Below are 23,438 nucleotides of genomic sequence, written 5' to 3'. Positions count from 1 at the left end.
CCCACATACACGCACTGCCTCGCAATTCCAAGAGTTTCTGTAAAGCTAATTTTTCTTTCCTTTATCCATAGAAACCTTGAAATGGCTGATGTGACAACATTTATGGGTATTGCAAGTGGAGGAAGCCTTGCAGACATCGGTTCCTTGTCAGCCTCGAAACACAATCTAAGTACCTGAGATCTGACCAGGAAACAAGCGCGGGGCGCTCCCTTAAAAGCTTTCTTTTTATTGCTATTCTCTTTTTTTTTTTTTTTCTTTTCTCCAAAGACTGCTGAGGCCGAGCACAAAATCAAACTGTTTCCTCTGTCCCTCTTTCGGTGTTCAAGGTGCCGCGGAAAATGTTATTTCACTAAAGCACAGTATCGACTCGGCTTCCTTTTGAAAGTGCTCTGTTGGGGCTCAGGCGTAGAGTATTTGAGCTTTTCTCCGGGAAGCCGAGGAACCGAAGGGCCAGCCTTCGGCAGTTCTCGACTGGACTGAATTCTACGCAGTCTGGTATGTATCCATATACTCTATAGATATACAGTATCTATACACATATTATACCGTGTATTATATATATATAAAGTTTTATATATATAAAGTTAGAGTTTGAAGGACATTATTATTAATGTAGTAGGATTGACTTCACTCTTAAAGAAAAAAAGAAAGAAAAAGAAATACAACCTCGTCGCGGCTGAGTTACTAAGCTTGGTAGTGTGAACAAAGCTCCGATCAAGAATCACAGCTAAAACAACTAAAATGACTTGTCTCCTTCAATTTTTACAGTTACCTTTAGTTGAGTTAATATGGTAGCCACTCTCCTAGAGAGCCCGGATAGCTCAGTCGGTAGAGCATCAGACTTTTAATCTGAGGGTCCAGGGTTCAAGTCCCTGTTCGGGCGTTCTCGCTCCTTTTTTTTTTTTCCCTTCCACCAAAAAGGTACCCTGAAATCTCGGGTTGATGTATCTAACAAATTAGAGATATTCTCTAATCAAGGATTGATTTCTAAAAAAAAATTTTAAAAAATGAGAGGGAATTCTGAGCAACCCAATCATAAACTCGGGCTTGTTCGGAAAATAGAAGGGAGTTCAGTAAAGTGCCTGGAAGCCACAGCACACAAAATATTTCATAGAGCATGAGTAAAAATGTTAGTAACAGTAGTTACCAGTTATCAAAGGTCAAACTGTTCTTGAAAAAGCAACAAAAGCGCAAAATGTCTCCCTCAGCAGTAAGTACGTCATTATGCTTGCTTCTTTCAGATCACCTGCTTTGCTCAGCTCCGAGGATGCTCGCGGAAACTGGACATTGGTAGTGGGGCCGCCTCTGAGAACTCATGGCCTAGGGGCTTCCTAGTTTTTGACCAGAACCAGTTTGAAGTCTAGTTGATCTTTGCAACCAGAAAATATACAAATAACAGGAATAAAGGTGGCCTAAATCACCATATAATCTTCTACATGCCCTGCATTGTTATTTTCAAGATTCGGATTCTTTAAAATGCTGGGTGCTACCCACTGTTAGGTTGATTTCAAGTCCTCCTCCCTGGGAATCAGTGAGCTGTAGGGTCACCACTAAGAGGAGATGTGACAGGGTACAGGGCAATGGGTACTGTGCTGAGTAACCTGACTGCTCCACCCTTCCCCCTAAACCCAAGTCCCCTGGCCTGGACTGATCCAAAGCCTCAAATCACCTGAGTGCCCAGGTCCCTTGCTTGGCAGCCCTTGATTGAGACTGCATTTCATGATTGCTTAAAGCAGAAATTTCATCCTGATGGTTCCAGAAGATAACAGAAAAATTAGATTTTTATTTTTCTTGCTGTTAAAAATAGTCAAACGGGCACCAAACCTGTAGAACAAAAGAACACATCCTAACTGGACTGATCAACCCACAGGGGATTTGAAATTAAAATTACTAGGAAATAAAGCAGATGATATCTGTTGTGGACAACTAACCCAAGGCTCCCAACCAGGTCTGTATAATCTACATATTCATTTGTCCTTTTTTTTTTTCTTACTTTAGTTCCTTCCTATTTCACAAATAATATGAGAGGCTAAGCACTCGCTACAATACTTCCCCATCACCCACCCCTTAATTTCTAACTGCAAAGATAAATCTTCAGTTGACTGCCCTCAGTTATTGCCTCCTGGTTCAGAGTTATTCTTCAAGTTGTACATAGCATTTTGCTATTATAGAAAATTTTGCTATTATAGAAAATTTTGCTGTTATAAAACTTTGTTTTGCACAGCTCAATGCTATAAAGACACTCCTTTGATAATGGTTACTCAACATTTCTGAGGTAATCACTAAGGTCTATGAGACTTTATACAAGAAAAGTTCAAGAAACTGCAGAAGAAACAATAAACAAACAAAAAGCACGCGCGCATGCACACACACACACACACACACACAAAGACAGGAAAGAAAGGAAGAAAGGAAGAAAGAGAGGAAGAAAGAAGGAAGGAAGGAAGGAAGGAAGGAAGGAAGGAAGGAAGGAAGGAAGGAGGAAGGAAGGAAGGAAGGAAGGAAGGAAGGAAGGAAGGAAGGAAGGAAGGAAGGAAAAAAGGAAGGAAGGAAGGAGGGAAAGAAGGAAGAAAAGGGAGGGAGGGAGAGAGGGAGGGAGGGAGGGAGGGAGGGAGGAAGAAGAAGAAAGAAAGAAAGAAAGAAAGAAAGAAAGAAAGAAAGAAAGAAAGAAAGAAAGAAAGAAAGAAAGAAAGAAAGAAAGAAAGAAAGAAAGAAAAAGAAAGAAAGAAAGAAAGAAAGGGAGAAAGAAAGAAGAGAGAGAGAGAGAGAGAGAGAGAGAGAGAGAGAGAGAGAGGGAGGAAGGAAAAAGAAGAAACTACAGAAGATGTTTCCCTGCCCTTAAAGAAACATGATGATAAAGCCTTCCTCTGTTCTAGCATTTTTGTTGCTCAAATGGTTGGCCTAGGGCTCCTACAAAACCACTTTCCCGTCTACATGGGACATAACATACCAGGAATGAGCCTTCCTGGTGACAAGAGACGAACAAGAGACGGACAATGACATGATATACCCAAAATGAGCCACTTAACAATACAGCACCAATGCTGCTTTAATTCATCAGTGTTGCTTTCAAGGAAAGAGCTTAATAAAAAAGATGGAGAATATCAAAATAGAAAAAAGGAACCTCTTTAAAATGCTGCTACCCCATAAGTACTCCTTTGCAGTCTTATGTCTCAAACCTCTGGATGTTAAAAAAAAAGGGGGGGGGGCTAAATACCCTTTGGACTGGGTCTAGAGCCACATTGTGCCCCAAAGAACTGGTTGCAAAGATAACAGGAAAGCAGATAGACTGACTACTGGACTGATGATTATTGGACTGAAAATTAAAAACATTTTTCAAGTTAGCATCGTGACATTGTCTTATCTGCACCAATAACAATGCTTTCCTTCTACTGATAAAATTGTTCTTCTTCCCTTTCTCATAAATACCCCTTGCCTTGTCTCCTCATGAGAACACTATCTGGGCTCTGTTTGAATCAGTGCTTGCCCAACAGGTACTCCTATTAATCTCAAATAAATACCTTTTGCCTCTCACTTTGGTCTTTTATTTTCAGGTTAACATATCTGAATTAATGGACTGAACTCTAATTTATCTTTGTTCCAACTCAACACTTCATGTAATGAATTCCATCCTGTCACCTAAAAGAAATTTGAGCAGGTGCAAAAAAGTAATAATAAAATTACTAATATGTGCATTGCGGGGAAGTGGCTTTCCACATACCTGGCATTGTGTGAGGCATTTTTGCGGGGTTTAACTTGGGGAGTTGGGTGAGAAAAAAAATTACTTCTTTAAAATCTTTACCGCTAACTGAAATTTTAGCATATTCTTCACGTAGCAATGAATTCCAGTTGGAAGAGAAGTGCCTGTGGCTTTGCCACCAAGAAAAAGCGCAGGTATTTTCATGTCACTATACAGGTGTTACAAACATTTCCTACTTAACTATTTTAAAACTACAACCCTCATAAGAGGGTTCTTGATGTTTAATATTTAATGCATTCTATTAATGAAGAAGCAACACGTGGGGCTATATAGGAAATCCTTTCAATTGTTTGGTATCTATTTCGCAGTATAATTGGTTTTCTTTGTTACCTATGTTTCGCGTTTTTTGTTGCTTTTTAAAATATCATCTCGAGAAGGACTCCAAGGTCTCCGTCAGACACCGAAGAAATTATGCAACCCTGCCCCGAGGCGACCTCCTAGTGCTGGCCGACCTCTTCTGTCTGAACTTCACGAAAGGGCTCGTGGAATTAGACCGGGACAGAAGCCCAAGCCAGGTCTGCGAGGGGCCCGAGGGGCAACCCCGAGAGGAAACCACGCTGACAGCCTCCCCGCCGCCTGGGAACCAGCGTTCAATCCAGGCTGGTCGGCGCGCGGGGTCACCGAGAAGGAGGCCGCCCGAGAGGCCTAGAGGGGACCAGAAGTGCGTCCGCGCGGTGCGGGCCGCGTCCTCCGGAAGTTGCTGTAGGGCTTTCCTAAGTCATTTGCATAATGCGGCCCGGGAGGCTTTGGAGGGTTTTGGAGTGGAGTCTGGTCTGTTTTACTGGGTCGCCGGGACCCGACGAAGTTGGACGACGGCGGACATGGGGAAATAAGTGTCCCTCCGTCTACTTCCGTCCGTTTTGAGCGTTATAAATTTGATGATTGAGAATTCTGGATTCCTCAGGATGCTTGATATCAGACACCCCACTTCTTAAAATGTTTGTAAACCAGGGTGTTAATTTATGACTTTACAGATAGAAATGTAAATGCTTACTTAATGGATCGGATAAGGGGGCAAGGACGTGTAAAGGCTGACAACGTTTTCCTAATTTGCCCCACCCCCCGCTTCAGGAATGTTTCTGTCTAAAAAATTGGGGTCCTTGTAGAAAAAACAGTATTCCTGCTAGCTTTATTTTTCTGGAGATATACTAACGCTCTGAATTCGACGACCACTTTTCCCCTAGAAATTATTATCCTTTCGTTACTACCCTTCTTCATTGGAAATTATAACTGTTTAGTTTGTAAACTATGTTTATTACATGTAGTAGATATGACATGGGATAGTATAAATATTATTGAATTCATAGTTATGGAAATAAAGTTATGCATGTAAATCATTGGGCAGACAGTCTTTGGCAAACAAATACTTAAGAAATATTGTTTTAAAAACCTAATACAACTTGTTTATGCCTTTTAATTTTTTTGTTGATGCAACAATTTCTTGAATATGGGCTATGCACCACATTCTCTTCACATCCTTGCAAACATTAATCTTATTAGAAGCCTTTTCCCCACTCTGTGCTTGACCAGAGCTTTTGTTTTCATTTTGCTGTTTAGGTGTCGAAATGCCCCAGGAAGCCCTCTCTAAAACCCCTTCAAGTTTTGGCAGGCTGGTTAAGTTTTCTCCAGCGTTATCACAACACTAAGCACACTAGAGATATCTATCACTTGACTTCTTTGGACTTTGAGAACAGAGAATGCTTATCTTTAATCCTGACCTGTTTGGTAAGAAAAAAGCACAGATAAATGTTTATTCTTTATGGAATGAAATGGTGTGGGCATAGTTGAGAAGAAGGATGGTAATATGTCAGGATAAAGTAGAATTTCCAGCAATTCAGTTGAGACAACCATCTAACTGGTTTTCCTCCTTTAATTCTCCCCCTCCCCCCTTACAACCTATAGTCCATGTGCCACACACACACACACACACACACACACACACACACACACCTCTTAGACTGTCATTTCTCTGTTCAAAACTATAATGGTATCCCATCACAGAGAAAAATTATGGCCTGGAAAGTCATCCATTTTCTGGCTCCTGACCATATCGGTAGTCATAACAACTGTCACTCTTATCCTCACTCCAATTCAGCTACTTCTGCCTCCTAGTTCTTCCTCAGCATGTCTAGTTCCATGTTACCTCTGCATGTGCTGTTCCCTCTGCTGGAATGCTTTTCCTTTAGTCTCTTCTCTTGTTTCACTACTTCATTAAGTGCTCTGCTGAAACATCACCTAATCACCCTATCCAAGTAGTACTCACACTTCTTAAGTCCCCCTGTCACATAAGTATGTGTATTTTCTACATCTGACTCCTCCTCCCCAAATATAAGCTTGGTGAAAGCAGAGACTTTGTTTTATTCACTACTACTTCCTCCTCACTCCCTGGGCATGTGGACAATGTCTAGCATTAGAAAAAGGAAAAATGGTATAAGATGCTAAAGAAAGAATTGTTTACATATTCAGACTCTATGGTTGTCTATGCAGAAAATTCCAAAGAATATACAAATATAGGAATTAATGAGAGTTTGGCAAGATCACTGAATTAAAAAAAATCAACTTTAGCTAAAAACAAAATGAAACGAAAAATATACCATATAAAATAGAATCAAAAAGTGCATATTAAGTCCCTAGGAAATATTAACAAAGAAGACATTTATGGAGAAAATTATAAAACTTTATTGAAAGATATGTAAAGATTTTAAATAAATGGAGCTATGTATACTAGGTTCATAGATTGAAAGACTCAACACTGTAATTTACAAATTCAAAACAAATCCAATAAAACTTCAACATTTTTTTTGTTTGATTTAGAACTTGCAGTCTAGCTAAGCATAGCCAAGACACTCCTGAGGAAGAAAAATCTGTGGAGGTGTTGGAAGTGGAGGTTGGATATCACGACCCTAAGGTTGCAATACTCAGGATTGTACAGCATGGCCACAGGTTAGACCAATTGACCGATGAGTCAGAGCAGAAACCACCAACAGCCCCCCCGGCCCCAACACACACACAACATTGATTTATGAAAGAGCCAGTGTTACAGATCAGCGGGGAAATAGATAAACTTGAAAAAGTGGTGATGGGACAACCACTTACCCATACGTTTAAAAAAAATGTTACATTGAACTTCTGTCTCATACGTTTCACAAAAGTCAGTTCAGGAAAGACTAAAGATAAGTGTGAAAAGCAAAACTATACAACTTCTACAAGGCAGTAAAAAAATCTCTTTATGAGTTTGGGTAGGAAGTGATCCTCCTCTCACTGCTAATTTGTATCCCACTTTTTCAGATACCAAAAAATAAAATAAAATAAACAAAAAGTTACTTTCAGCGATAACAGTCTATAAAATTTTACAACTTCCAGAACCCCTTCCTCAAAAGTCACCCAAATTGTCTGTTGCTGCTTTGAACAGGGAAAGTTTTCAGAAGGGATATATTGATACATTTTACATGAGACATGTTAAGATCTTTTCACGGGTCAATTCTGACGTGGAGAAAAACAAAACAAAGCCCTAAAAGTTCCAGATTCTCAGTGCCATGATCCACAAACTACAAACAGAAATCTTGGCTTTTTTGAGCAACACCCTCTTGATGTCACCACCAGAAAGTGTGAGCACTGCTACCCAACAAACAGGGCCGATTTTAGGGGTGCCAAGGCCACATCATGAGTCTTAATTTCAGAAGTCAGGTAAATACATGCTGAGGGCATCAGGAAAGAAGACAGGATGTTTGGCTTCCCTGCACCATAAGTCTTCTGAGCCAAAGTGGCTGACGTGTGAATGAAATCAAGAATAATCTTCAAAAACGAGGATAGAAAATCCTACCCCCTTTCAATCCAGCTTCTAAACATTCTATTAATGGGATTTGACCTTTTCAGAAAAGACAACAAAGTGTCTCGTGTGCTAACAACATAACTTAAAAAACAAAACAAACCCTACATCTTTATAAAATTTAAGAAGTATTTCAAACAGTAGAGTCATTAGAAGTACAGAGCTATGAAAAAAAGCCTATTTCACTTGGTATCTCTGGTGCCTTCTGCTTTCTGTGACTGGGCTGTGGAGACATCGTGGGTTTTCGCAGGGCTGAGTGCATCTTTGCCAACATCCGCTTTCCCCTTTCTTCCTTTGGACAGCTTCTCCCCCTTCTTTGCGGGGGTCTTTTTAGGCCTGGCCTCTGGTTTTGGAGGAGCAGGCTTAGCGGACAACCGTGCCGACCTCCTCTGGGGCTCATTCTTCACCTTCACTTTGTCACCTTTAGCATCTTCTTTTGCCTTTCTTTTGGGCATGGTGGCAGCAGTGCTTCGCGGGTGGCTTTGCCTGCCAGAGGGTTCTTCTGTCTTCCTCACACCGCTCCTGGAAAGATTTATTTAACAAGACACACACAAAAAAGTGTCAACTATAAAGGGAAAGGCTGACAGATGTAACTACGTTAACATTCCAATCTGGTTATATTCAAATGAATAATTTGTGTATATAAAGGGTAGCCTAAAATGGAAAAGGATCTATTTTGAGCTGGGGAAAGGTATTCACAACACACAGAACGGACAAAGGATTAGAGTCCAGAAAATATCAAGAATTCCTACAGATTCTTGAGAAAAGGACAAAATGGACATTCTAAAAACGATGGACGCACACGAGGGCGCTGTGCAGTCGCAGAATCCGGGCAGTTCTCTGCGCCGCGGCGCCTGGATGTCGTCTCCCGAGAAGCTGGACGCAGAGCGGGCGCCAGCCCCTCGGATCACTCACGTTCCTCGCCGGGCGCGCAGACCCCCGGCTTCAGCCGGGAAACTGTGTGTCTGGGGTGTGGACGCGGAGATGCCCCCGTCCCGCCGCCCGGGACTGCGTTTCTGCACTAAGTCGCCTATTCAACTGGACTCGTCTGCCTCCTCCTTGGGCTGCGGGCTCCTTCTGTGATGGGGGCCGCATTGCGCTTCCTTAACGGTGTGATGGGGACGGGGAAGGTGCGCTGAGCGACGGGCGTCGAACAAACTGTCACCAGGTGCACCTGGCGACCAGTTTCTCAGCTGACACCCTGCTGTCCTTTGACACAGGGAAAGGCCGAGGGGACAATCCCTGACCCCGCCTGACCCTGGGACCTCTGCCTCCCGACTGCTGTAGCTGGGTCCGCGAATAAAAAGATCTCGGACAAACTGGAACTGAGCGCAGGCCCCAGGGTTACGTCCTGCTACCAAGGGACCCAGCGAGGTGACAAAAAAACCCCGGGGTCTAAGAGGCGAGGACGGGACGGGAACGGAGCGCAGCCGCCCGCGGAAACAAAGGTAGCAGCTCAGTAGGAAAGGCTGGCTCTGCCCTTCGCGCCAGGAGCGCGTCACAAACGCATCATTCATGTCAGGCACCGAGGGAACCTGGGCTATGTGACCTGAGCGACCCGCCTCTGCCCCTTAGATACAGGGATGGAGACAACAGCGGCGATGGCAACGCTATTGCGGAGGGGACGCGGAGGCCGTCAGGTTGCAATCACGAGACCTGTTTCCCAAAACGCATCGGACGATCCCGTTACCGCTGCCGGACCGAGGCCACCCAGGGCGCAGGTCCTGCCGGAACCGGGCGCGACCACCGTCGTGAACGGTGGGGTCCTGCCGCCTGGGACGCGAGCGCAGGCCCAGGGGAGGGAAGCCTGGACCCGCCGGCGTCCCCTCGGAGGGTGTCCCAGCGGGGACATCTCGGACCCGGGCACGGAGGGGACCCCCCGCCACGATCCCCTCCCCCGCGGTGCGCGGGGACGGGAGGCGCCCGGATGCCCCGCACTCACCGAGTGTCCAGGCCGTCCCCTGGTGGCGGGGCCCGGGGGGCGGTCGGGGATCCACGGGAAGGAAGGCCGCGAGCCGAGGATGCGCTTCCGGGGCCTGGGCCGCGTCTACCCTCGGGTCCGCCTCTGCGGCCGCCCCGCTCCGCACCCACGTCAGCACCACGGCCCGGGGGCGAGCAAGACGGGAAAAGGAGGCTCGTGTTTAGGGAGGGCGTGAAATTTTAAAAATAAAGAAAAGGAGGGTTTTAACCAGTTCGTTACATAAAGAGGAAAATAGACACGTGTTGTTTCCGCCCGGTTTCGAACCGGGGACCTTTCGCGTGTGAGGCGAACGTGATAACCACTACACTACGGAAACAGGATACCCAACCCCTCGGAGAACTCACTATTCACCTCACGCATCCCGCCCCTTCCGTGCCCCGCCCCCTCGCTTCCGCGTCTCGCGTCGCTGTGTGCGCGTGCGCTCTGCGCGTGCCCCCCAGCCCGGCAGTTTATACCGGAAATGACTGGGTGCGGGAGAACAAAAGAGAGGCTTGAACCGCTACAACCGACCGACTCTTCGTTATTATTCCTCAGCCGGAATTTCCACATCTTCATCGCCTCACCTCTGGCTAACGTTACTTCACAGCCGCCCTTCCTTCGAGCGCGGCGGGCGGCAGACCGCGCAGGTGTCGGCTGCGGGTGGTGGACGCCGCTCCCCGCTTCTTAGGAACTTCTTCCTCCTCCGCCGGGGGAACCACCGGGGTTACCACCGGGCTCGGCGATGAAGTAAAAGGACACCGCGTCCACCGAGCCAGCCAGGAGTCGAACCTGGAATCTTCTGATCCGTAGTCAGACGCGTTATCCATTGCGCCACTGGCCCACGTGGGAGGCCCGCCCCCGCGGCTTGTTTTCATCAGAAACCAGGCGGTGGCGCCGGTACCCGTCTTCCCCCGGGTCTGTGATCCGGCCGAGTGCCTGACCAACGTCCCGGACTCCCAGGTCCGCGCCCTGGAAGACCAGCTCCCGGACCCTGTGAACGGCAAAGGGGCTCTTTCATAGGTCATTGACCGACAGTAACCTCACGGGTGATCTGAACACAAACCCCTAAATGGACAGGTCGTGGTGGGGAGTCACGCCCCCAGTCTATAATTCTTTAGTAAAAGGTTATTTAATCTTCAGCAGGCCCCTGTCCATTGTTCTTGTATATCTAGGTTAACAAGCTTTTGAACCGATGGAATTAATCCCCTTGTTCAGGCCCCTAGGAGGCGTAACCACCCTCCGGGGAGCACGTAGTCCTGTTCATTGTACTGCACCTTGTTTTCTCCCACCTTCACTCTCCATTCCAATCTCCATTGTAGCTTCTTCGAGAAAAGAAGCTACAAATCTCGTTCTCCAGAGCGTTTGAGATCTTGCTCCCCTGTCATATCAGTTTGGTTCAAATACACTCACGAAAGTTCCCTACAGGTTTGACCGTGCTCAGGTGGGGGTTCCTCCGCAGTGTTGGCAGGGGGAGGCAGCCCAGAGCCTGCTCTGCCCCTGCATCACCTCCTTCTGTCCCTCATCATCTGACACAGATTATGGTTCAATAAGTAAAACAAAGGTGATAAGCGTGTGGAGAAAAACAAAGCAAAATCCAGGAAAAGAAATAGAAAAAAGTCCGGCAAGGAAGGTGTGGACGAGAGAGAAGTGCAGATGTTGGGAAGGCCTGGAAGTGGCAGCCTGCTTGGGCCAGTCCAGTAATGTGAAGAGCCCAGTGCTGAGTGGACAGGGACAGCAGACCCGGACGTGACCTCCCACCTTGCAGACTTTTGTAAGGACTTGGGCTGCTACTATAGGAAACTGGAAGCTATTGGAGGGTGGCATGATCTAACTTTCTTTCTTGTGTGTTAGGATAAATAAGTTATTTCAAAAAATTGCTAAGGAAGACTGTGCTAAGCAAGCACCTTCCCTGTGTGCTGCTCAGACCGCAGGATGTACATCTCGGAACTGGACACCTTTAAAAAGAACCTCGCCAACTCGCACATGAAGGCTCACTCGTTTGCTTTCTCGGGAAGCACAGTAGTGTCTCTCTGTGCGTTTCAGCCTCTCGATGTTTCTGAAGAGGAGGCATTATCCCCACGCCTGGTAGCGTTGTATTAATAAATAAGTTGAGGGCTACTGAACAGATGTGGTAAAACTGCCCGACATTGAGAATATATATACTGAGATTAGAAAATAATTGTTTTCAGTTGGTGAGGTTGTAACAATCCTTAAGAAAAATATCCATGTTCCTGCTCTTATTAAAGCAGACCATCGTAGATTCTTCCCTAGACCACAGAACAAGTCATCTGACCTGGCTCCATACTATTACCCCCAGGGAAGTTTGGTGGTTATGGACTCCATCATGGAATAATAGTTTTAAATATATATGAAAAGATAAATCCGTAGGATTTCAAAGGGAAACCGATCATACTGAAACATGTTCTTCAATATTAAAAAATGGTATAGTAGTATTTGTACTCCTTTATTAGTGCACTAAGTGACCATATCAGCAGGAGATCTGATAAATACATTTTAAAGCAGTAATGAGCAAAATGATATTTTTTTAAATGACATTTTAAGAAATTTAGAAAAAAAAATTTTTTTTTAAGAAAACGTGTGGCCTGACCAGGCAGTGGTGTAGTGGGTGGAGCAGCGGCCTGAGACAATGAGGACTCAAGTTCGAAGCCCGCTTGAGCGTGGGATCATAGACATGACCCCAAAGTTGCTGGCTTGAGCCCAAGATCGCTGGCACATATGAGAGAGCAATCAATGAACAACTAAGGTGCTGCAACGAAGACTTGATGCTTCTCCTCTCTCTCCCTTCCTGTCCATCTGTCCCTGTCTGTCTCTCTTGCTAAAATAAATAAATACATACATACATACATACATAAATAAATTGTGATTTTCAATAGTGATAAAGTCAAAACTGCTGAAATACAACTGTGATTTGTTGCCTTTAATCATAATGGAAGAAGAATACACAAAATTTCAGTTTTTACTTGTTATGTAGTAAAAAATAAAATATTTTTCCATTGAAATTCACAGACTACCCCTTTTCCAGTTTCTGTCCCAAGCATATGGAAAATAGCGCTGTCTGCCGCTCCCACGCTTTTTTACTTTATCATCAGAGTCTGTGAAATAGCAGTCTGCACCTTCTCCAATGTCAGGTGTGTGGAACAAAGCCAACGTGAGGACTTTCCGTGCCCCTTTATGGTCACACTAGGAATTAAGTAGGAAATAAGTTTCACACCCTGATTTCTGGACGTGATTGCTGTAGTCTCAACTTCTTCCCAAGACTTACCTCTAGCTTGATTTAAAAAAAAAAAAAAAAAAAGCAAAGAAACTCCTTTGACTTCTCAGAATTTCTGTACAAATTTTGATTGCTGCCAGTCAAAGGAAAAACCCAATCCACAAACTGTACGCATGCTGTCTTTCTGATATTCTGCCACCGTTTGGTTAAAGCCATTAGGAGGTGTTACTGTGCTGTTTATAATTATACTGGCTCCAAGCAGACTAATGATAAGATGATGCATCTTATAATATTAAAAAAACATACTGCTCACAAAAATTAGGGGATCAGGGAACATACCGATACTCCAGTACTTTCAGCCTTTTGTGTAGTGCATTTTCACCAATGAAATAAAAGTTGGTTTTGCATCTCACTTGCATAATTGAACAACTTTCTTTGACTTGTCATTTGCTTTTTTGATGTTCTTGTTTAATAAAAAAAAAAAATCAAATGCTTCTTTTTTTTTATCACTTCATATTCATTTTGAAACATCCCCTAATTTTTGTGAGCAGTATAGGTACTTACTTCATGGAGTTTCAATCAAACTGTGTGTTGAGTTCATTGTCTTTCATATTTTAATGAAAATAAGAAATCTAGCAGCCACGCTGCCCCCAATCATATATGTAGGCCGAAGTCAGTGCCTGATAGTCTGATAGAGAAAGTCTTCAAATATTGATACAGTTTAGAAATACTGAAATGTTGATCTCAGCATTATCACCATGGCAACAGATATTAAGCAAGACAGCAAATCATACTTACAGGTTTCATTTGGGAAGATACTTTCACAGCTATGGCGACAACTTGTAAACTGTTCAGGATTTCACTAAAGCCATTTGTTTAAATTATATTCCCAAGGACCATACAGAGCACAGAATACACTGGGAACAGTTACAAATACTCACATAAGCCCTCATAACAAAGTAGAAATTCATGCTAATGCTCTCGATTTGACATGTTATCAAAACAGAGCCTTTGGACAAATTTTAGGACAGAAAGTATCTCTCCTGTAGCTGCAGAGTAGAGGAGATCACTCTGTATTTCTTTCCAATACTAGGTTTTAAGTAAGAAACCTTGTATTTTTAAGGTGCAACTCTGGAATAGCTATGTAGAAGCAGGCAAGTGGAATCCAATTTTAGGGAAAGACTTGTGGTAAGGAATGACTGGAATTTTAATTAAAACCCGCCAAACAGAGAACGGATAGCTTGCTTCCTGCACGGGCCAGTTCTTGGTGCTGGAAGTGATCTGGTGTCAATGTGTCACACGGTCCAGAGGCGTGTCTTCGTGTGAATGTAGCCGGTCCCCTCCCCTGATTCTTTCTGCGCCCACCCCGCGCCGGGCGGCTATTTTCCTACAGCTGAGCGTTTTCTTTTGGGGCGAGGAGCAGGTTTATTTTTAGGATCTGGGGGAAACATCTGGGTGGCTCCTGACCTCCGTACAGAAAAAAGAAAGAAATGCACAGAACGAAAGCAGACATCTCCCTCTTTCCTCATCGATTTGGACAGGAGCCGGCGTGCGGGCTCCGTGGCTTAGCTGGTTAAAGCGCCTGTCTAGTAAACAGGAGATCCTGGGTTCGAATCCCAGCGGGGCCTCTCTGTGTTCTTTTCCTTTTCCGCCCTCAACAAAGGGGAGGGATGATCAAAGTGAATTCTGAAAGGTGAATTTCCCCTGTGGGGTCTCGCAAAAGTGTTTCACATAGGTGTAAGGATAGACGTTCAAGTTTACAAAATCAGGACACAGAGATGAAATTGTTCTCTTGGAGAAAATCTCCATCTTTTCTGTTCTTACATTTTTTCCCCCACATACCTATTTTCAGCAAGTACAATAGAAAGCAGGGAAAGCAGAAGGCAAAGTCACCAGACCGCAAACAATATCACAGTCTCTGCTCATTCTATGCTCTTTCCCAGAAAAATCCCAAATGGATTTTTCTCTCACAAGCTGCAGGTTATGTTTTTAGAAAGGAGTGATTGAGAACTGTGGAGAAGGCTGCATCATCTATCTCCCTTCTCAGCAGCCACCGAAACCTGATTGTATAATACACAACAGGTGCAAGGGCCCGGAGTGTCTTCGGCTTGTTCTGAATTTATCTAGCTGTACACTGAAGATTGGTGGACTTTTCTGAATGGATGTTATACTGCAGCAAATAATTAAACAGAACAAAATAAGGGATGAGTACTTTTTGTGTCTACTAAACCCAGCAAAGGAGGCGCTTGATACCAACCAGGCTTTCCCCACAGCAACTTGTGTAAACACCCCCGAAAGGTTTCTGAAATCACAGTTATCACTGATTCTGCCTCAGGGGATGAAGACAATGTATTGATATTTGGCTTTGACAACGTATTTGGCAAGGCAACATTTCTTCTCTTTTGGAAGATTCGAGAATAAAGCCAGAATAACCGAGGTAATTTCCTCCAGGCACTGGCACCTGGTGTCGGCCGGAAAGGGCACCCCCAGGCTCATCAGATAAAAGTCTTCCTCACGGTGCCTCGTGCCCAGAAGCTGAAGCTAGGGGAAAGAAGGATACAGATGTTTCCTAAGAATCTGTCACCAGCTCAGGACTGCGCCTGGTGACCATTTTCCTTGAAGGGGAAAAGGGAAAGAGGGAGGGGAATCGCAGAGCTGATTAAAATCTGTGGCCGGTTTTCTTACTACTCTCAGCGAGAGGTTCCTGAGGTCGTCACCCTGTCTACTCTGGGTGAGGTTTCACATACACGTTGCAAAATGCACATCACACACCAAACCAGCAAAGCAACTACTTTTTAAGTGAATACTTTTAAAGCAGGGATAAATCGTGTTCTTCTCCCAGGGTTGGCGGGTGGCATACGGCGGCCAGTGTGGGGTGAGCAGTGTTTGAGCCAGGATGAGGAAAAAGGACACTGGAGACGCACGTGCTGACACGCACACTCTGACCCTTTGCCTTAAGGTCAGGATCCTCGTTTAGGGCAACACAACGAAAGGTGGGTGTTTCACTGAACGATGAGGACCTTCAACAGTGGTTTCCAAAGGTCACTCCAGTTTCTTTGTTTCCCAGTTACAAGACAATTACCACTAAAATTTCCCCTAACATTTCCTCCTCCTGGAAAAGCACTGTGAAAATTCCAAGAGTTACATTTTTAGTGCTGGAAATGGAGTCACCACCCAAACAGGGCTGAGGGTGACCGCCTTTTTGTAAATGCCTGCACCGTCATGGGACAGCGGCCCCTGAGCCCGCGTGCCCGGGGAGCCGCTGCTGACAGGCCCAGCGTGGGTCCTGGGTAAAAACAATGGCGCTGCTTGGCAAGCAGCATTCCCACGCAGGTTTTTCCTCCGTTTTTGCTTCAGTGCCACGTGTTGGAATAAAAATAAGGAAGGTGCAGGTGCTGCTTTCGTCAATCATACAGACTCGTTTATTAGGTTAAGACCACAGGCGACCTCTCTCCTGAACACCGGAGAAGTACAATCGAAGAGGCAGGTGTGAGCATGGGTAAATTTGCTATCCATTGGTCAGACAAGCCACAGGGATAAGGAAAAAGCAGATAATGCAGATACAGACAGGAGCGATCAGGCCAGCTGTGCTGAGCAGAGACACGGCATTCAGGGGACCCAAGGGGGAGCACGTGGTGGGAAGGCCGCGAGGGGAGAGAGTGCGTGGGCACGGTGTGGAGTTAGAGGGCAGCGGGTGCTAATTGAGGGTGTGTTTGAGGAGTTAAACAGGACAGTTGGGATGGGATGCGGGCTGAGGGGGCCCAAGGCTGAGACAGTGGCTGATGAAGTGGTGATATCACTGAAGGATGATTCCTGGAAATGACTCTGAATGGAGAGATTCTAGATCGGAAGGGGGAAGGGAACTGGAAACCATGGAGCCCACAAAATGAGGGTGGGGTGACCCCCCTCCAGGCAAGGGAGCAACAAGCTGGTGCAGAGAGGACTAGGGTCTGAGAGACAGCTGTGCACACAGCTTTGAGATTTGTCTAAACTTCTCTGCCCTGTTCACTTTCTGACAGGTGGCCTTGCTCAGGGCATCTCTTCTCTGCTCCTCCCTTGCCAGCTGCTCAGATCCTGCAGCAGTAGGGTCTGATTCCTCTACCCTGTAAAACAGGCTTAGGAAATTTGAGATACAGGCCCTCACACTCTAGGGGCAGTCCGGCTGTTCATTACTGACCTGGGGTCACCTCACTTTGCTCCACCATAATGTCCCCTCTATGTTACTTTATGGGGTTTCAGCTTCAGGTCCTGTGTTCTCAGAACCCTTTGGGGTTTCTGCTTTCCTGTCCCTCTAAATACTCCTCTCTAGCCTGGACACCAAGATGTTTCTGTCGTAACCCCATGACAACCTAACCCCATCTTGATCCCTGAGCTGCCTTTTGAGTTTGTTTCAAGTCCTTCCCTTAAGGATTTTTCCAAAAGGGGTAGCAGAACAGAAGTAATGGAAGAGTCACCTCTATTGCCCCTGGATGTCGGTACAGAAACAGATTGGGAAGGCCCTACACCCTACACTCTCTAGCAGCAGCAACGCAACCTTCCCAAGACAAATCCATCACTACCAACAAGAAACCGGAGCGGTATGAAGCCGGCAGCTGAAGCCTTGTGGGGTGGTTGCAGACAGGGGTCAGAGCAAAGGGGAAAAGCTAAGCTGGGATGTTTTTAAGGTGCCTCTTGGTTGGGCTGGGTAGAGGTTAGTTTAGAATGAAGCATTTCTATGTCCCCAGAGGCAGTATCCTGCCCCATGGGGCACAGTGGGATTTCCTTAGAAGGGTCCTGGGCATCAGCAACTACTGTGACTCCCTCAAGTTCATCAGTGATCGGGCAGATGGTCAGGGGCTTTTTACCACAGGACCACAGGCAGAAGAATGGTCGGAGGGGGCCAGAGAAAGAGGCTTTGGAGTAAGTGTAGATACGGGACCCATCCATCATGTTGTAGAAGACAATGTCTCCTGACTCATAGTCCAGGAAAATCCCCACCTGGCGGGGGGGTCCTGGCAGGGGAAGTGGGGTCCGCTGCGGGGTCAGGGCCCAGTATCCATTTCCATACAGCTCCACAGCCCAAAACCCATTCTCAGGAGTCAGGGGGTCAAATCCTTTCTTCATCACATCCTCCCTACACACCCCAATTGCCCAGTCGGTCCTGTCTCCCACCTCCACCTCCCAGTAATGTCTCCCCGAGGTGAAGGCTTCCCGACCCAACACGCAAGGCCAGGAATCAAATCTCTCTGGTTTCTCGGGCAGTTTCTGGCGTGCATCTTCCAGCCGGACAGACTTGGAATCCCCGTACAGAAAGAGGTGGGGGTGGGCAGTGTCTGGATCCAGAGTCACGTCCACTAGACACAGAGAAGAAGGGGGTCTGAGCATGAGTGAATGCGAGAGGCTACACGACCAGTCCTTCCTTCTCCAAGGGGATAAAGCACCAATTTAGGAGTTGATAGATCTCCTTCGAAGAGAGTTGTTGGGTCTGCTCAGCTGTTTCTGTTTCCCCTTTCCACCAACAGCCAAGGGGTGACATGTGAGCTGACTGTTCCCAGTGCCTAATGCCCTGTGTCTGACAGGGCTTGTCTCCTAGTCATCTCCCAAGGACCAACCATGTGCCTCACTAAAAGGTGGTGGTGCTTTCATCTGCAAGTATTCCAGGACTTTGAATCCCTGGGAGCTCCTTGAGAAATTGAGAGCCACTGACCTGCATGCAATGTAGCTTTTTTCCACTCTGCAATGAAAGAGACAGACAGTTATTGGCAGGTTTTATTTTTTTTTTTTTAAAAAAAGAAAGAAAATCTCAAGGGTGAAATAATGACAAGACAGAACTTACTGAGCTCCTTTAGAAGTTTCTCTGGAAAACAAACAGAAATACCTAATGACCTTCTATAGCGGACATGATGGGCAGGACAAAACTGGTGTGAAAAACACACAAAGGAGTAACTGTTAAATCATGACTAGCCGATTGCTGAAACAGTATCAGTACTGAAGAACAAGGACTGTTTTGTTTTCTGAGAAATAGACAGGAAGTTCCTACTGGCTTGGGATCAGATCTTTAAGCATTACTGGGAAACCAAAGTAAAAGTGAGGACTGAGCCTCAGGTGAGAAGCCAGCAAACATCAGGTGTCATATCTGTTAGAACTGGTTCTGAATCCTCCTGCACCCAAACCTCTGTTCTTCCTCAGACTGAGTGTCAGGGACTTCAGGAGCCTCCTAATGCCCTCTGGCTTTCAGAATTCTAGAGTCAAACACTTTCATCGGCAGGTAGTCACTCAGAAGCACTCCTGACAAGTAGCCTGGGATTCTGTGACTTACCTGTAGAGCTGAATTCACCCCTCCTCTGTCTGGATCTTTCCTTGTATAGCCTCCAGATGAAAAATATGGACCCGATGGTGAGAATTCCTAGGACCATCAAGATGACAGCCACAGCCACCATCCAGGGAGTCAGCCTTGGGAAGAAAGGAGCTAAAACAAAATCCCCCAAAAGAGAACATTTGTTGAGAAACTGAGCAAGTTCAGCTCCTCTTCTAGTTCCAAGGGGACTTGGAAGGTGGGGTGACCTAGACCTTTCTCATTCCTCCCATGCCAAAAAGAGCCCCTCCAAATACCCCTCTATTTTATTTTATTTTTTAAGTTTGATCTTAGGTAGGGAAGAGCAGAGAAAGAGAGGAATGAAAATGAACAAAGGTCACTTTGGGACAGAACGTGTGAAGGAAAGGGGGAAAAAAATGGACTAATTCATGTTGATATGAAAATTCTTCCCTAATGATCAATGTTGGGTCTGGGCCAAGGGAATGAGGGAAGTAAACCAGGAAGGGGAAAGGCCCAGTCTGTGCGCTACAGCACAGGACTCAGTGACCACAGGATAAGGAACAATTCCTTCCGGGGCCAGAGGCAGTGTGTGGGGAACAATGAGGAGATTTGCTTTCCTGAGGACCCAGGACGGAGCTCTAGCTTGGGACGGGGTGGGGAAAGGGGAGCCGAGGAGGAAACAGGAGAGCTTAGTCTTCCTGTTTGCTCAAGGACAGAGTCTCTGGATCAGGAAGGCCTCCAGGGGCAAAGCTCTAGCTAAGAGTCTACCTCCTAAGAAGGAAAATCTAGAGTTTCTCTGAGGTCTGGGTACAGTGTATGCCTTCAGGCTCTTGACCCTTCAAGCAAAGTTGGTGGTTCTCCCTCAAGTCAGTGAGCAGGGTTCCAGGTGGAAAAAGTGGACCCCCACCCCTCTCCCGTGAGCTCATGCTGAGCAGGTATCCCAGCTGATGTGGCCCCGAACCTGTGTCAGACAGCAACCCAGTTTTGGTTTCACAGACCTGGTATGGAAACCTCTACCGCCTTCTCCTGGCCGAGAAGGGGGTTCTGAATACAGCAGGACACGTTCTCCACGGAGGCGTCCCTGATGATCACTGACGCAGCCACAGAGAACAAGCCTTCCTCGTCAGGATTCCTGGACTCCGACATGGATGCAAACTTCTCTCCCGTGGCTGTTTCCCACTGCACCTGGGGCTCCGGGAACCATCCCACTGAGGTGCACTCCAGCCGGGTCTCCCCATTCTCCTGAACTTCCATATGAATGTGAGGTTCAGAGCCCAGAGCTGTGGAGAGAGAGACTGGTCTTTCTCCTTCAGTGGCCACCCTTCTGAGAGAGCCTTATAACCACAGGACTGCAGAGTTTGAGAACAAAATGCACAAAGGGGACGGAGAATGAGGGGGACTCCTCTCCATATTTCCTGACACAAGGAAACTGAAGTGTCAATACAAGGAATTTCATAACCTCATCAGATTGGGACACCATGTTGGGATTTAGTGGTTGAAATGTGAGCAGGAGTTTGATGGGCAGACATAGAATGTCAAGATCAATGGCTAAGGATGGACCAGTGGTCTAGGCTGGGAGCTCTAGAGATGAGAAGGAGCTCTGTGGTTGGAAGTATTATGAGAAGGCTTTGGGAAAGAGGAGAATGGACACTGGGTATTTAAAGATGAATAGAGAAGGAGTATTCTTGAGGAGAAGGAGCTGAAGGCCCTTAGCACTGAGATCCTCGCTGACATTTTAAGCTTCCTTTACCCATGATACTGATTCAGAAATTTTCTGAAATGATTTCAACTTCATTTCTCTTAAACAATTATGTCCTGACATAAATCAACACCTGCTTTTCTGGTTTCTTCAGCCTAATTATTTTCTTATACTTTCACAGAGTACAGAAAAACAAAAAACAAAAAACCATCCAGCTACCAAGAAGAGTCCTTAAATACATAACCATGACTATCGGTTTCAATTCATATCCCAAGTTTGTGTGTGTGTGTGAGAATATGTGTTCTCATGAAAAGGGCTGCCACTTTCAGCAGATTCTCAAGGTTGCCTGTCATTCATAAAAGGTGACGATGACAGTTTTATGATATCAAACCTCTAGGGTTTTACAGTACATTTTTGAGACAATTTCCTAAAAAGGAAATGCACCCTGGCCGGTTGGCTCAGAGGTAGAGCGTCGGCCTGGCGTGAAGGAGTCCCGGGTTCGATTCCCGGCCAGGGCACACAGGAGAAGCGCCCATCTGCTTCTCCACCCCTCCCCCTCTCCTTCCTCCATGTCTCTCTCTTCCCCTCCTGCAGCCGAGGCTCCATTGGAGCAAAGATGGGATGGCTCCATGGCCTCTGCCTCAGGTGCTAGAATGGCTCTGGATGCAGCAGAGCATCGCCCCCTGGTGGGCATGCCGGGTGGATCCCGGTTGGGCACATGCGGGAGTTTGACTGCCCCTCCCCATTTCCAACTTCAGGAAAAAAAAAAAAAGGAAATGCATGCTGCACACGATGCAGCACGATGCAGCCTGTTATGAGCCAGGAACTCAGATTTCACCCAAAGTTTTCAAACTTTACACACAGGGAATATTCTTGTATATCATCCATTGCCGAGCAGTAATAATATCTTATAAGTATAGAATGCTTTTAGAGTGGACAGCCTCTCAGATATTGTCTAATTTGACTTCAATCTTTGCAAAATCTTCCCAGTTTTTACAGGAGGAAACGGGTCGGGAGAGATTTCCTTGCTGCCCACCCAGGCAGTGGGGAAGTCAGACCTCTGCACGGTCCACCCGAAGGCTTACCCTGTTCTTTGTTGTTTCACCCCGAAATCTGGCTTGACGCAACAAAGGGGAAGAAAAGCAAAACCTTTTCTAGGCAGGTTAACAAGCAGCCGTGCTTTATGATCTCGGAAGAGCAGGGGACACTATTTGGGATATTAACCCGCAAAGCAGCCTGGAGGTGTGCACGGAGACGCTCACGGGAGCCGGCGGTGATGGTGAAGCCTGACACAACGTGAGCGCTCAGGTCTGGGACTCGATCAAGAACGTGGGTGGTGTACTAGTAGTGTTCTAGAGCCTTCCCTCTGCCATGGGCTTAATTAATAAAATTATCCTAAACTCGAGAAGACAAGAAAGGAGATGCGTGAAAGGAATTTCTATAAGAAAGGCAATTTGCTGCGCCACTGAGCGTCAAACCCCTTCCCACTCGCCTCCCGCTCGAGGCCTGCCAACCCCTTCCAGCCGGAAAGGGATTCGGGGAACGTCTGAATGTTGCAAAGAGACAGAGCCAAGAAGACGGCCACCGCGCGGGCGTCGCGGGGCAAGGCCCCCGCCGCACTCACCGGCCACCTGCAGGCGCGCTCTGGCCTCTCCGTGGCTGTCGTCCTGCCTGAAGGAGCATCGGTACTCCCCGGCGTCCGAGGCCTGGACCCCGCGGATCCTGAGGGCCACGCGGCCCTCGGCGAGGCCCTCCTGCACCAGCGAGGCTCTGCCCCGGTACCGGGCCATCTGCTCCGCGTCCTGCGCGCGCCCGTCTCGGTGCACCAGCACCGCGGGGGACTCCTGCTCGCGCAGCCAGCGCAGCTCCACGTGCTCCGCGCTCACGTTCGGGGCCAGGCGGCAGGGCAGCTCCGCGTCCTCACCCACCACGGCCAGGATGGGCTCCGGGGGCCCCGCCACGTCCAGGTGAGCTGCCAGAAAGCCGGACCGTCAGACAGAGTGGGGACACGGGGGTGAGGGCTGGCCGAGACCAGGCTCCCGCCGGGGGCCACGTCTCCGCCACGATCCCTCTTGTCGATCCCGACGGAGTCCACCGGGGGCCCAGCGGGAGTCCCCAGGGAGGGCCGGAGGGGGTCGTTGAGGTTTGCTGAGACGCCTCGGCCCAGCGCAGAGACAGAGCGGAGGAGACTCACCTGCGTCCAGCCCCGGCAGCTGGAGGAGAATGAAGGCGAGCAGACCCCCGGGCAGCCAGGGGCTGGGGGAGACGGCCATCTCGCGCCTCTGCGGGAGCCTCGGGGTCCGGCCTAGGAGACAACGGACAGGAGGTTCCCCGGGCGGTCTTCCTCTCGGGGGGGGGGGGGCTCCAGTCCTTACAGAAGCCGCCCCAGGCCCCGCCGCTCCCCAGTGTCCAGTCCAGCTGCCCGCCCGCCCCCCATCCTCGTGTCAAGTTTGTGTAAAACCACGGAAGGGAGCCCTGGCCGGGTGGCTCCGTTGGTTGGCGCACCCCCTCATAAACTCCCCTCCACACACCATGGTTGTGGGTTTGATACCCGGTCAGGGCACACACAGGGATCAACCAATGCATGGATGAGTGGAACAGCAAGACGATGTTTTTCTCTCCCCCCCCCCCCGCCCCCTTTCATTTCTCTCTAAAACAAATAA

The 23,438-nt window shown here is 47.2% G+C and overlaps 2 protein-coding genes and 4 non-coding genes across 6 annotated transcripts; 2 read left to right on the top strand and 4 right to left on the bottom strand.

Moving 5' to 3' along the window:
- The first annotated feature begins 810 nt into the window (after positions 1 to 810).
- On the top strand, positions 811 to 883 carry TRNAK-UUU (transfer RNA lysine (anticodon UUU)). Its single transcript has one exon. It is a non-coding gene; the product is annotated as a tRNA-Lys (tRNA).
- A 6,461-nt stretch (positions 884 to 7,344) lies between these two features.
- Positions 7,345 to 9,704, bottom strand: HMGN4 (high mobility group nucleosomal binding domain 4). The gene is made up of 2 exons (XM_066353048.1): positions 9,532 to 9,704; positions 7,345 to 8,111 (listed from the first exon to the last, which is right to left on the bottom strand). The coding sequence occupies exon 2, from the start codon at positions 8,042 to 8,044 to the stop codon at positions 7,772 to 7,774; it is 273 nt and encodes a 90-aa protein (XP_066209145.1). The 5' UTR covers positions 8,045 to 8,111; positions 9,532 to 9,704; the 3' UTR covers positions 7,345 to 7,771.
- Positions 9,705 to 9,813: 109 nt separating this feature from the next.
- Positions 9,814 to 9,886, bottom strand: TRNAV-CAC (transfer RNA valine (anticodon CAC)). The gene has a single exon. It is a non-coding gene; the product is annotated as a tRNA-Val (tRNA).
- A 431-nt stretch (positions 9,887 to 10,317) lies between these two features.
- Positions 10,318 to 10,390, bottom strand: TRNAR-ACG (transfer RNA arginine (anticodon ACG)). The gene has a single exon. It is a non-coding gene; the product is annotated as a tRNA-Arg (tRNA).
- Positions 10,391 to 14,335: 3,945 nt separating this feature from the next.
- On the top strand, positions 14,336 to 14,409 carry TRNAT-AGU (transfer RNA threonine (anticodon AGU)). The gene has a single exon. It is a non-coding gene; the product is annotated as a tRNA-Thr (tRNA).
- Positions 14,410 to 16,177: 1,768 nt separating this feature from the next.
- Positions 16,178 to 23,061, bottom strand: BTN1A1 (butyrophilin subfamily 1 member A1). Its single transcript, XM_066352544.1, has 7 exons — positions 22,970 to 23,061; positions 22,400 to 22,747; positions 20,075 to 20,356; positions 19,080 to 19,229; positions 18,597 to 18,617; positions 18,468 to 18,494; positions 16,178 to 18,114 (listed from the first exon to the last, which is right to left on the bottom strand). Exons 1-7 carry the CDS (start codon positions 23,046 to 23,048, stop codon positions 17,441 to 17,443), a joined length of 1,581 nt encoding a protein of 526 aa, XP_066208641.1. The 5' UTR covers positions 23,049 to 23,061; the 3' UTR covers positions 16,178 to 17,440.
- Between the last annotated feature and the right edge of the window lie 377 nt (positions 23,062 to 23,438).

Source organism: Saccopteryx leptura, chromosome 11, assembly GCF_036850995.1.
Source record: "Saccopteryx leptura isolate mSacLep1 chromosome 11, mSacLep1_pri_phased_curated, whole genome shotgun sequence".
Taxonomy (NCBI): Eukaryota; Metazoa; Chordata; class Mammalia; order Chiroptera; family Emballonuridae; genus Saccopteryx; species Saccopteryx leptura.
The sequence above is the reverse complement of the archived record's forward strand: the minus strand, read 5'-3'. Positions and strand labels throughout refer to the sequence as shown.